The sequence below is a fragment of the Condylura cristata genome, unplaced genomic scaffold (genome assembly GCF_000260355.1).
Source record: "Condylura cristata isolate star-nosed mole 26May11 unplaced genomic scaffold, ConCri1.0 scaffold00013, whole genome shotgun sequence".
NCBI classification, from domain to species: Eukaryota; Metazoa; Chordata; class Mammalia; order Eulipotyphla; family Talpidae; genus Condylura; species Condylura cristata.
In genome coordinates, this window is record NW_004567114.1 from 7,029,947 (window position 1) to 7,043,684 (window position 13,738).

The following is a 13,738-nucleotide window of genomic DNA, read 5'->3' on the forward strand; positions in this document are numbered from 1 at the left end:
GACATTATGGCCAACTTTTGTAAGATTTTTTTTTTAAACCAGAAAACTTTGGAATGTAAGAGAACAAAACGGCAGTTTAAGATCTTAGTTCCAAAATCAAGCTTCAGGATAATTCCTCAGCTCTATTCATTTGTGCACAGAAGAGAGGATCACTTTTGGCTGAGGTAGATCTAAGAAACTATTCAAATTGTGTGGAAGAGAAGCAAACATTTTGCAACAAATCAAATAAGCAATGGCCCTCTAAGACGGTCGTGACAGTAATGGTGTATCTGTCAATTCACGTATATATATAAATGTGTATATATATACTGTTTGTGCATACATATATATAAAAATCAACGGTATTAAAATGTGTCATAACGTAATAAAATTAAGATTTCACCCCAAACAAACGGTAGAGTACAACATTTCTGCATAAAATTACTAAGAGGAAAAAATTCATACTTCTCTGAACATTCATCTCAACCGGCTGATATTTCACCATTTTGCTGCCGCCTATCCTTTTCAATCTTGCAAAAAAAGTTTGAGACTCTTTATTGCAGGGTCCAGTAGGTGTATCATGAATATCAGATTCATCAAAAACACTATCTTCTTCTAATTGGGGAGAGAAAGTCAAAATTACACTTACGAGGTTATTCTCTCTTAGGCTGTGTCTACACAAGCATTTCAATGGAAGCATCACAGACATAGTCTGGGCTGCTTTCTGCACGAGCCCACGCCTTGCCTCAGCTTGGCATTTCATCCAGGCATCAATTATCCATATGCTGAACAGTGCAACCTTGCAAAATGTTTTCCGTGTTGACAACTGGCAGCATTTTCAAGAAGGGCATCTCAATATTCCAACAGGGCCTGCATGAGGAATCTCCCAGTGCTCTTAAAACCAGGTCACATTTTCATCATGTGCGGGACCTGTGTCACTGGTCGAGCGAGTCGTGGTTTGGGTGTGGGCAGAGAGGCTGACGAATTTTCAGGCTAATTTAGCCAAAGAAATATGAACAAAACCAGTGCACCTTGCCCTTTCCAAAAAGATATACCTTCCTGAGATGTGAGAACTGGCATAGACACAGCCTACCAGTACATGCACCTTATACTTTGTGAATGCAAAATACTGTACTCTACATTTGGTAATGAAACACACAACACACAGAAAAAGCTTAGAAAAGCCACTGGTCATCTCAAAAGCTTCACAAATGATTATGGACTGAAGAAGTAAACAAAAGAAAAAGAAAACAGAAAGTAACATTTCTTCCTATTAAGTAAGACTCTTCTCTGAGGAGTTTGTCCATGTACCTATTGTGAATCCCAGAAAGTATCTGACTCAAGATCCTGAGGCTCCATAAGTAGACTGGTCACTTAGAGTGTCTTTCACGCTTGCTTCTATGTCCCCTTTTGGTCTCTTTTAAATCAAAGATAGTCCCCAAAACACATTAGTGAGGAGAAGTTTGCTGCACTGCAACCCATAAAGTTCAGTCAGCAAACTTTTTTTCTTCATACTTAGGGGTAAAGCAGGTGAGAAAAGGCTATAAAATTGCACTTAATACCCCCAATAAGTGGAGTGAACCCACTATTTGAGCTGAATTAGCACTGGAATAATAATATTTCGCTTTTATTGACATCGACCCATGTTGACAACTACATGGTTATGCTGATTCAAGATTTCTGCTGAATAAGGGAATTACTAGAGTATAGTTAAGTTATAAGGGCAGAACCTACCCTAAAACACAAGATTTTACAAGTAAATGAAATGGGAAGCAGTACATATCACCTGAAGTAATCATACCAACCTTTTTAGCTCAATAAAAAGCACTACCCATCTAAATGAATACAAAACATCCAACTAGCTTCTGCAGAGATGAAAAAGTCGATCAAATCCCCATGTTTCTGGGAGATGCAACACAGTGATCTGTTTGGAGTTTTTTCTCCCAGGAGGAGGTTGTTTGTTTCCTTTAAAATATATTCTCTTTGAAAAATAAAATTTTTGAAGGAAGTAGTTATATGACTTCCACTATATAAATGCGAAGTAATTCTCACAGTCTCCTGAGTAGAGAGACTTCAAGATGGCGCCCGGATGAAAAGTTTCCTTTGGTACTGGACCCACTCCTGAGCCCACATTCGGATCATTCACAGTTTAGGTGAGTCTACCCAATCCCCAGAACCTGAACTAAAGGCTGTACACAAGATGTCCTTCAGTAATTACATGAATGGCGTCAGAACTGAACATACTTACTCCCTAGAGTTCCATCTACAACCAACCTAGACTCCTGGACTCTCTCAGCAATAAACTAACAGTGAAATGCTGGCTTCAGTTCAACCTACTGAGAAGTTTCCTGAAAAGTCTTATTAAATCAGGCACTAGTAAGACAAGAAAAGGCCATGGGGCACTTGGTTTTCTCCCAAGATATCTTAGATGGTGTCGCCTTTTACAAGTTGGGCTTTGATGTCTATTAAAAATATACACTTTAGTTCTCCAACTCTCCTTGGAAATGTCTCAAGTTTCATTCCACTGCATCCTTCAAAGAAAAGCTATCAATATAAAAAGTGTTGATATTGGAAATAATTTGAACCTATGCAGCACAAATGTCTCCTGTCCATCGCCTGAAATTGATTGTTACTGACTACGCAGGCTGGAAAAAAACACGTCAGCAAATCTAGACTCTGTTCCAGTCTACACACACATAGGTCAGGAGCAGGTCAGAGACCTACAAGGCAAATTTTCCAGAGGCGAAGCAACCTTGGGTCTCAACCTAAAAGCAAGATGTTTCTAACACATAGGAAAAGCTCACAAAGCTTCCTTAAGCAACTAGCAGACAGTTTTCCCCCAAAACATGTATCTCTTTAGAAGCATATCAACTCTTTCCCTTGAATGCTCATTTTAAAAATTAAAGCAACAATAGTCATAATAAAGTTGGAAATTTGCTGGAGCACTAAATGACTTTTTGACTCCAGAATGATACCTGAGGGCGCTCCCCTATCTTCTAAGAAAATCACTGTCCAGAAGTGCATCACATGTTCAAGCTAAGTTGGGACAGATCACGATGTGTGAAGTACCTTTTTCTTTCTCGCTGTATCTGCTTATGTTACTGTTGTCGCTGTACAAAGGTCCTGCCGTGGCGTGAGGCTTGCAGCTGTGATACTGCGCGTTGAGAGTGTTGACTGTGATGTGGATCAGATGCAGCAGGACCTTGCTGATATCACAGTCTCGGTAAGGGTACTGCTCAACGACACGGAGAGAGAAATGCAAACAGTTATCTTAACCGGGAAGTTTCCCACGTGGCCTGGCTACTGATTTTCTCAGTACCGCTTGGGGACTGAAAAGAAATACACATTAAAAAAACTTATGGCTTCATTTTTACAAAGGACCATATTCTCTCCCCCCTTGAACAAGCAATGCATGTCAATTTTTAAAATTAAATTGGTTTTTTAATATATATTTTACACCATTGTTCATTTTTTTAAAACAATGTTTATTTTTCCCTTCTGCAGTTTGTCCCCTTAGAATTTCCCTGAAATTCACCCTGCACTGTCACCAGAGTTCCCTGTGCTCCTCCCTGCATCCTTCCCATCCTTCTCCCTCCTGCTCCCCTGCAGGATGTCTCTGGTTAATACCTGCTTGTTTCTGTTGTGTTGTTATTATCTTTTCCCCTAATGTCTTATTCAGTTCCCCTATATAAATGAAACCGTTGATATTTTTCTTTTCCTTCTGACTTCTTTCTCTAAGCATAATTCCTTCAAGCTCCACCCATCTTGCTGCAAATGGCATTAGTTTGTCTTTCTTGATTGCTGAGTAATATTCCATTGTGTGTGTGTGTGTGTGTGTGTGTATCACATCTTCTTGAGCCAATCATCTATTTTTGGGCATTTGGATTGTTTCCTGATTTTACCTGTTGTAAACAGTGCTGCAATAAACATGGGGTGCAGATGTCCTTTTGAATGAATGTTTTTGTGTCCTTTGTTTCCACCTAGGGGTGGAATTGCTAGGTACGATAGCTCCATAATGCATGTCAATTTATAGTTACAAGCTGACCATAGATCTCAGGTGAACAGCTGGGGAAAGGGGAAAGGGGGAGGATCAAAACAGAGGAGGGAAGAGCACAAGGGGCTGTGGTGATGGATTGCAGAAGCCACAGAGGTGGGAGAACTATACCTGAGGGAGAAATCAATTACTGTACAAACTGAACAACAATGTAAGAAAACAAGTAAATTTAAAATGTAAAAGATAAAATTAATCTAATTGTTAAAAAATGTAAAGTGAAATAAATTACTTGGCATAAAACTTATGTGAATACTATTTTAAATATTTTCTTTATTTTCTGACATACTAAGTATTTAAATAAAATATGAGATTCTTAGCTTCAAAAGAGGTTGTTCATCAATGCCATATAATTCACCACTTTTTGTTTTAAACATTTTTAAAAGTTTGTACTGGTCTGGTCTGCATTTCTGTTTTATACCAACAGCTCTTTGCTTCTCTACACAAATGAACATGATTCTTAATCTAAAGGCCAAATTATAATCATACAAAATTCTCAGTGCAGATCTCCCAGGTGTCTTTCCCTCTGAGAGAATCACCCACTCAAAGAAAGAGTGACCACAGCAACTCACCTTGTAAAGGATGACTAGCAAGGCCTTCAGCCACATCTGTCGTATATGAGGTTTTAAGGACCAGAGGGAACAACGAGGTGGCTGTTGAAAATAATGCCTTAGCTGAGGACAAGAGCAGTATTTGAGCACCTGAACCACCAGGGGGAGAAGGTGTTTTCCCAAGTTAATGTTATAGTCCATTACCTGGAAAAGGAAAAAATGAATAACTGAAGGAAAGCTATGAAGAAACGTGATAAACCAAAAGGACACACATAACTATCAAAACATGGGCAAAATATTTAACAGGCAGCTCACAAAATATTAGCAATAATCACCATACACATAGTGGGAAAAAGTTCAGCTTCTAAAGGATTTTTTCTAAACTTATAAATTAAAAGTTTTAGTCTACTCAAATACCTGATTATTTATCTAATTATCTATTACAAACAAAATTGAATCTATTAAAATGTCCATTAGAATATTTGCTAGAAGTAAACTAGAATCAATATATAAAAACCTAGTGTTGGTAATCCTATGGATAAATAAGCTTTCTCAGACTGCTGCTATTAAGACTATTATTCAATGCAACCTTTCAGGAGAGTGATTTTGCAGCATTATTTTGTGCAGCAAGAGAAAACATATAGCTTAAAATTAAGCAACTAAAAGTATCCAAAGAAATAATCTGACGAGATTATTTCATAATGTAGTCTGCAGGCTATATAATAGCCTGCAAAGTAGTTGCCCCACATTGAAAACAACTTCCATACTCAACAATGAAGTACCAGTCAAATAAGAGAATGTTTGACAACAGACTGCTACATAGTCACTATCTAGGATATAATACAAAAGTATTTATGTCATATGGACTTCATTATAAACTTCTGGTTTAAAAAGAGTTACATAAGCCTTCCTATCTGCAAATAATCAGCCTGAAGATAAAGAAATTAAGAAAACTGTCTCATTTACAATTGTGCCAAAAAAAATAAACTAACAAACAAAACAAACCTGGGAATAAACCTAACAGAGGTGAAAGATCTATAAAAGGAAAATTATAAAACACTGTTAAAAGAAAAAGAGGCACACACAAAGAAATGGAAGGGCATTCCCTGTGCATGGATTAGAAGAATCAACATTATTAAAATGGCCACCTACCCAGAGCAATTTACAGACTCAATGCAATTCCAGTTAAAATCCCAATGACATTCTTCAAGGAAATGGAACAAATATTGTTGAAAAACACATGGATTCACAATAACCCTGAATAGTCAAAGTTGTCCTCTCTAAAGAGGAAAAGGGGCTACACTACCAGACTTCAAACTATACTACAAAACCATAGCAATGAAATAAATCATGGTACTGGAACAAAAACAAGCACACAGACAAATGGAACCAAACTGAAAGCCCAAAAATAAAACCAAACACATATGGTCAACTAATCTATGATGAAGGAGCCAAGAATGTACACTGGAACAAGGAAAGTGTCTCTTCAATAAACAGTGCTGGGAAAACTGGACTACCACACACAAAAGAACAAAGAAAGACTAATATCCCATACCATACACAAAAGTAAACTCAAAAAGACTTGGATGTAAGACCTGAAGCCACAAAATGCAAAGAAGAAAACAGCCAGAACGTTCCATGACATGGGCTTCAGTGATGTCTTTGTGGATAGGTCCACAACACCGTGAGAAACAAGAGAATATGAATGACTGGGACTATACCACACTAATGGGCTTTGGCACAATGAAGGAAACTATGCTAAAATAAAAGGCGCCCTACTGAGTAGGAGAAAATATTTGCACACCATACATCTGATAAGGGAGTGATATCAATGCTCTAAAATGAGCTCACATAACTCAACAAAAACAAAGCAGATAACTCAATCAAAAAAAATAGGCAGAAGAGCTAAATAGACACTTCTCCAAAGAGTAAGTACAAACTGCTAGCAGGCATATGGAAAAAAAGTCCAACATTACTTACTATGAGGGAAATGCAAATCAAAATCACAATGAGATATCACCTCACACCTGTGAGAATGGCCTATACTTAAAAAAAAGGGGGGGAGGTGGAAAGGATGTGGTGAAATCCTTTTACACTGCTGGTGGAATGTAAACTGGTTCAACCACTATAGAAAGCTGTGTGGTGTTTCCTCAAAACACTAAAAATTGATTTACCATAAGACCCAGCAATTTCACCCCTAAGAATCTACCCAAAGGGCACAATAACACTAATTTGAAAGGAAACCCAAATGCCTAGGTTTATTGCAGCACTATTTACAAAATCCAAGAGATGGAAACAACCTAAATTTTCCGAAATAGATGAACGGATCAAGAAGATGTGGAACATACACACAGAGGAATACTACTCAGTGATCAAAAAAGACACACACATGCCATTGGCAGCAACATGGATGGAGCTGGAAGGGATTGTGCGAAGAAAAGTTAAGTCAGAAGGAAAAATACTAGATGGTTTCACTTTTACGTGGGCTATAGAGAAACCAAACAAAGAGTTAGGAAGAAGTCAAAACTTGCAAGCTGATCATAGATTTTCGACATCTAGCAGGGGAGAGGGAGGGAGGGGGCCAAAACAGGAGAGAGAAGAGCACAAGCAACAGGATGATGGAGCGCCAGGGCTGGATGGCAGAATTCCGGGGACTACACTTGAGGGGGGCAAACAAATACTGTCCCCAAACAGTATTTACAGTGGTGTAAGAAAAAAACCGTAATATTTAAAGAATAAAAAGATTACATATAATTCAGTATTTATAACATGATCCCATTATAAAAATGTGCACACAGGTATGTGTGCAAAGCTCTGCACACACACACACATTTGTATGTGGTGGCTGCATGCATGTATGTGCACAGGTTTCTAAATCTGGAATCAATGGTACACACCAAAATGTTAGTAAACTATTTTTGTCATGGGTTTTCTGGGTATTCATATTTTAACTTACATTTCTGAGATGAATCTACCTAACTTGGATTTGGAAAGAGAAGGAAGGAAGGATTGGAAAAATGTTTGGCCTCTGAAGTAGCTTCTCCTCTTATCTCAGGTAGTGAGTATCAGTCATCAGCGCCGGCAAGACAAGCACACGCACACCGCTCCCACTTTGCTTCTCTGTGTTCACTATACTGCAACCTATTCGAGCTAATGTAACAGCTGCCATCACAGAGTTCCCACCACAAGACAGATACTGATTAGGGTGCTTCAAGTATGTTGTCTCTAATTTAGCAAAAGAAGTCTGTCGGCCGCAAGCAAACAACTAGAGCACACGACCTTCGTGGTTCCTCCAGCCCCAGTCCACACCCTTTGCTACTGCGCAGCCAGTCTAGAGCATGAGGTCATAGCTGTGGTCAAACTAGGTGTCCATTAATTCTGCTTTAAAATCCATGTCCCAAAGGAACATTGGTGGAAAAGTGAACAGAGCAGGATGCTCATTTCTGAGGGGCCGGGAGGGGTTGGGAACAATATGAGTGTCATGACCAAAGAAGTGGATGGGCAAAGCACAGAAGCATAACATTGTGGCATGTGCGAAAGCAACTGAGAGAGGCAGACACACATGGGGAAAGCAGTGAAGCTGGGATGGGAAGAAACCTGCGTGATTAGCTCAACTCTCCTCCTGAAGCCAAAAAAAAAGCAAAAAATCCACACTCTGTTGTTATTTGAAGGTAGATTTTAGTTTAGGATGATAAAAATGTTCTGGAAATGGTAAGTGGTAAATGATACACAACAATGTGGCTTAATGCCACTGAATTGTACTCTTAAAACAGTTAAACCTTATGTGTAGTTTACAAAAAAGTTTCATGGCGCATGTATTTTACACACACACACACATCCCCCGCGCCTCTTATGACAGCAGACTGCGTCTCACTCATCTTGACAGCGCCCTCCACAACCCTCGCTGGGGAAGTAACCTGCCCAAACCTTTCTACCTAGCCAGCGCTGGCTCTGGGGTATTCATGACTTGCCTCTACCAAAAGTTGCTATCACACTTACTTGGGCAATTCCTGCAATAAACGCATTAAAGCAAGTTGACAGACGCATTTTTTGCGGTGCGATCATGAAGCAGCCTTCCTGTTGGTCATAGCCAAGCAAGACGTACAGGTGCCGCTTGACAGTGTTGAAGGCCTTGGCGCTGCTGATGTCAGACTCGGCGCTGCTCTCGTCCTTGGCCATGAACTTCATGAGCACTGTGATCAGCTGGTGAACGGTCTGGTGGTCGATCCCAGCATCTTCCGGGAGCAGGTCCTTGATGGTGTTGTCATTCTCAGGAGACTGTTGTCCTGTCGGTACAAGAAAGGTCATCAGTGGCGTCTCCCCAGGCTAGGCTCCCCTACAAGTACGCATACCCCGAAACCCCACTTAGAGCGTGCTAAAGCACCACCTCTCTGCTTCCACTAAACATTTAAATGTGCTGGTCTAGACAACTTTAAAGGCACAAAAAAGCGTTAGTCCAGGGGTGGGAGTTAGTGGGTTAATCAACCACCAGTAATCGGGGGGGGGGGTAATAAGGAGGTGGAAATAAAAACAGGACACCAGAAAGCAAATGATCTTTGTACAACAAAAAGTATACTCAAATAAACTTTGCACTTCATAATTCTTTAAATATCTTGGCAAAGTTTTATCCTCAGGGATAAAGACATTTATTTCCCTTTCAACTTTGTAAAATAAGTACATAAGAATAATTACAAAAATAACATTCTCAAACCCACTAAGCTCAAAACACCTATTGAGTTACTTTGCTTAAATTATTATCTCAATTCAGTTACAATCATAAATCAGCTAGTGCCAAAAAAAGTTTTCTTTTTCGAATTCTGAGACATTCGCAGTGGCATGCTTTTTGACGATACAATTAAAACCATAAATCAAATTATAAATAGCAAATTATAAGCCCTATTTATGTAATGAGAAACATACATGGGTGAGGCACAAACAGAAAGAAAGAAGCATGAACTTATAAAAAACAGCAAACAAGGCCACATGAAGGTGAGCTGAAAGTTCACATGGAAGTGAACACCACTTTGCCCTGGGCTCACCTTCACCCTTCGCCTGACGACAGCCACCCAAGCAGCCCCTAGCTCACCTGACTTAACTGAGGCTTACTCTTCAACAGTTATATTTTGGGGCTTATTCAACATACCCTTGGTGGGATTCTTGCCCTTGCTTTCACAAACAACATTAGAATTTCTAAATTGAAAACAAAATTCAGTCTACTGGCTAGGCCAGCACACTGCCATTCTCATTGTGATGAGAATCTTCTACTAAATGAAGACAAGCTTTGTTGACAGACCAAACCTTGGGTCTAGCCATTATCATTCTGAGAGACAGGGCACAGCAAAGAGCTGGGTAGTGCTCTATATGCATGAACTCTTAGAAATTTGGCAAAATCTGAGACTTCCAGGGTACGAGAAGATACATTTCTGGGGGCTATAGAAATGAGCTGTCCAGCCCAGACACTTGTCTGGAGAGTGGCATATTTGAAGGGAATTCAGATCCAGAACTGCACAGGTTGACATGCGAGGTTGTCTGGTTTTCTCCAGATGATCGCAAGAATGCTGGTCTGTTCAAAAGTGTTATACTGGGAAATAGTTGATAATGAATCAAGGGGGCAGCAGAATCAACAGAAAGCCTCTCCCATATGGGAAGCCATCTGCCAACCTTCAGGATGACCTAGGACAGTGACAACATTTTAGAGTCTGCTCAGGAAGGAGCAAACATGTACAAAGGACCTTAGAAAATTTCTTTCCAAAATGTTTATTATGACGTTTCACATGCAGAGTGATCAATAATTTGTTAATATTATCGTTATTGACCAGCATCAGCCACCAGAGAAAGAATTTACTAAGAGACCCAGAAGTGAAGCATTGCAATATGATATCATTAAGTTAAATATTGAAAATAAAAGCAATAAATGCTATGTAAAAGTCCTCATAAAGCAGAAAAACTTAGAGAACTATACTTTCAGTCTTGAAAAAGATTTAATCTTGTTTTTTGTTTTTTCCTCCTGAGTACTGCTTTACAGCTAGACAGAGGTATTGCTCTGGGCAAGCTTGGGTGCAGAACGTGCCAAGTGTGGGAATCTAGGTTCCCCACAGGGTTCAGTATTGCTGTAACAGCAGGTGAACGCTGGCAACACACAGCTCATTCCTAATTCATTTTAGCGCTGGGGGACAAGGTGTAAGAGAGCTCCCTCCCTCAGCCACCTCCAAGGGCAGACTGGCTTCAGCCAAGGTCCCACAATGAAAGACAGAACTGGGGAGCCTTTGAGGACTTGCACCTTTGTTTTCTACAGCCCTGAAAATCTGAGGAGCTCAATACAGAAGCAAGAGAACCCCAGTCAAGACCCAACAAGGTCCCAGCTCCACATTTTATCCCACTCCAGTTCAAGCTCAGATAAGCCACCAAGCTTCATCTTTCAATAGTTCGAAACTTCCGTTCCTGGTAGATTCATGTTGCGCATCAAATCACATCGTCCTGGTGACCACAAGCCATTCCACACATGCTCTCATCTCATTTTAGATTCACCTGCTTTATCTTCATCGCTTCCACTTAATCTTGCCATTCCTTGCTTTCCCTGAACAGTCATGAATGAGTTACCTTTTATAAACCCATTAAATGTACCGAAAAAAAGAATGGGACCTTCTACATAAAGTGAGAAAAAAATATTTTTCATTCCAATAATTTGCTTCTTCACTTGTGGGCTTTGCAAATCCGTACTTTGTAGAACTGTCTTTCTTTAAAATCGTGTGAACTTGGGGCTGGTACATGCTTTATAAAGAAAAGTTTTCTTAATCCAATCCCTAAGAAAATGAGCAAAAGGAAGCTGAAAATTGCTTGATTGAGAAAGACCCTATCATTGTATGATCTAAAAGGGTGTGACATTATCATTTTAAGATTAAATTCCTGCAATATTTTCTCTAAGGTGTGATAATTAAAACATTTTCAAAATCTAGTTTTACGTTATATGCTATGAAATTCCTAGATCTGATTTAACCATAGAGATGAAACAAGTTAGAAGATTTGAGTGTGTCATTTCTGTAAAGAAACATATACATCTTTGGAACCAAAGAGACAGAGCTGTTCCTGCCAGAACTGGGCCGAGCCCATCACTGTCTGTCCAGGGGCATGGCTGATGGACACTCCAAAGTTTAATTTGGTCTCTCTGTTCAGATGATTTCAAACCAGGCAGGATCAAATTCCGCTTTTCCAGACCTATCTCCTATTACTCTACCCCCAAATACTCAACATTCCTTCAAGCTGGGGTGCTTGTGGATCTTAGAACATAGCCCACAATTTCCCACTTGGGTTTTTGTTCATGCTGTAGTATTTACCTCGGACATCCACCACCCACGCCCCCAGTGTTAGCTGATGAACCTGGCCCCCAGAAGCCATTCCTAATACATTCCTATCAGCAACTGTATATTACCCATACATTTTGTAAAACTCCAAAGACAAGAAATAAGGGGAGGTGGGAAGGCAAAAAGGAACAATGGAGGAAACTTCTTTTAGCATTTCCTAACTACCAAGAGGTAAATAGCTGTTAGCTAAAACAGAACTTTTTAATTTGTTCATGTACCTCTTTTCCCCATAAAACAAAGACTCCTTGAAAGTTAGTGCTTTGTTTTACTTATTTTTACATCCTTGCAGAATACGGGGAAAATACGGGAGACATATGGTAGATGTATATTACTCATAATGTTTGCATGCATGGAATTCAGATAAATATCTTGAACTTTGTCCTCCATATTGGAGAAAAGCAGATAAAGCATCCAAACAGAAAGGGAAATAACCAGAGAATTAGGGATCATTCCTCTGCCTGAAACAACTCTGACCCATCTACCAAACTGACAATCAGGTAGAAGAAAGGACCTCTCTACGCACGCTCTCTGCACTTGGCCCAGAAGTCAGTCATCAAGCACAACAAAATGGGGCAGGTTATACTGGTAGTTCCAATTACACCTCCTCCCTGATCCCTCTAGCTCATTGATTCGGCTGACAGCTTCATTCACAGGGGTTCTGCTGTGCGCGCACACACGCACAAAGGGGCCATAAAGCTGGAGCAGGGGATTAATTCCACATCCTTCTCTGCTCCCCATGCTGCCTTTTCCTCTCCCTACCCCACATCCTATCAGGTACATTTACATGTCATCCACTCATCGAGACCCTACCCTCCAGCTCTCCTCCAGTGGCATTTGACACAAACTGTCCTGCTGTGCTATGACTTTCACTAGATGACTTTACTCATGTTCATATGTTACATGACTATAAGCAAACTGAGAGTACAAAAATTTTTAGACATCAGGCTCTCCCTGGTGGCACAGTGGGTTAAAGCACCGCATTATTAAGCTCTCCAAAACCACTGCAGCACAAGTTTGATCCCAGGCCAGGGAACTGACCCACATGGTGCAGCAGACCTCTCCTGACCTGCCCGCTGCTCCCCTCAGCAGTGTGTTTCAGTAGATCTGCCTGTTCTGCTCCTCACTGTCTCCAGTGAATCCTCTTACCCAGCACACCTCTGGCCTGTACCCCAGTACTGTAAGCATAAATAAATAAATCTTCTAAAAAATTTTAGACATCTTTGCATTCTTTATATTTCCTAGTATAGCAGGTGCCCAGTATGTTTATTCAGTAGAAACTATCATTTCCCAAAACTATCATTTCAAACAAAAGCATTCCTATAACGAAAACAACCATACTCTGCAATTGATTGATGTTTAATAGTCACAGGTGTGTGTAAGAGAGTGAAGGAGTGAATTGTAAATCATTTCTAGAAAGAGCGGGCACAAAGAGAAGCAATTTGGAAGCAATCCTAGGCTGAGACACTAGGGGAGAGGGGAGGTCAGTAAAGAGTTTTATTTATCAATGCTCTCTAATATTGGACACTTTGTCTTTGATACAAATTCAAATCAGAAATCTCAAGATTTCTCTGCAGGCTAGAGTAGAATTGAGAGTATTCGACTCTCTTGAGGGGTCAGGATATCTCTAGGTTTTAACTGAGCAGTCCCTGAGTCTGAGCTGGACATGAATCACACCTATGTCCCTGCGGGTACCCAGTCAGCTCCACAACTAGATGGGGCCCTCAGGCCCCACAAGGTAGGAATATTCCAGCATTGAAGAGCTGTAACAGCTCATCAAGAGGGCTAGTGGGGAAAAA

At 40.2% G+C, this 13,738-nt stretch overlaps 1 protein-coding gene across 1 annotated transcript in view; it reads right to left on the reverse strand.

The window, feature by feature from the left end:
* Positions 1-13,738, reverse strand: part of UNC79 (unc-79 homolog (C. elegans)) — a 216,593-nt gene that overhangs the window by 67,908 nt on the left and 134,947 nt on the right. Inside the window, exons 27-30 of the mRNA XM_004681598.2 lie at positions 8,581-8,867; positions 4,603-4,785; positions 3,049-3,211; positions 445-594 (exon numbers count right to left, since the gene is read on the reverse strand). Coding sequence (XP_004681655.2) covers positions 445-594; positions 3,049-3,211; positions 4,603-4,785; positions 8,581-8,867 — 783 coding nt within the window. The remainder of the gene's footprint in view (positions 1-444; positions 595-3,048; positions 3,212-4,602; positions 4,786-8,580; positions 8,868-13,738) is intronic.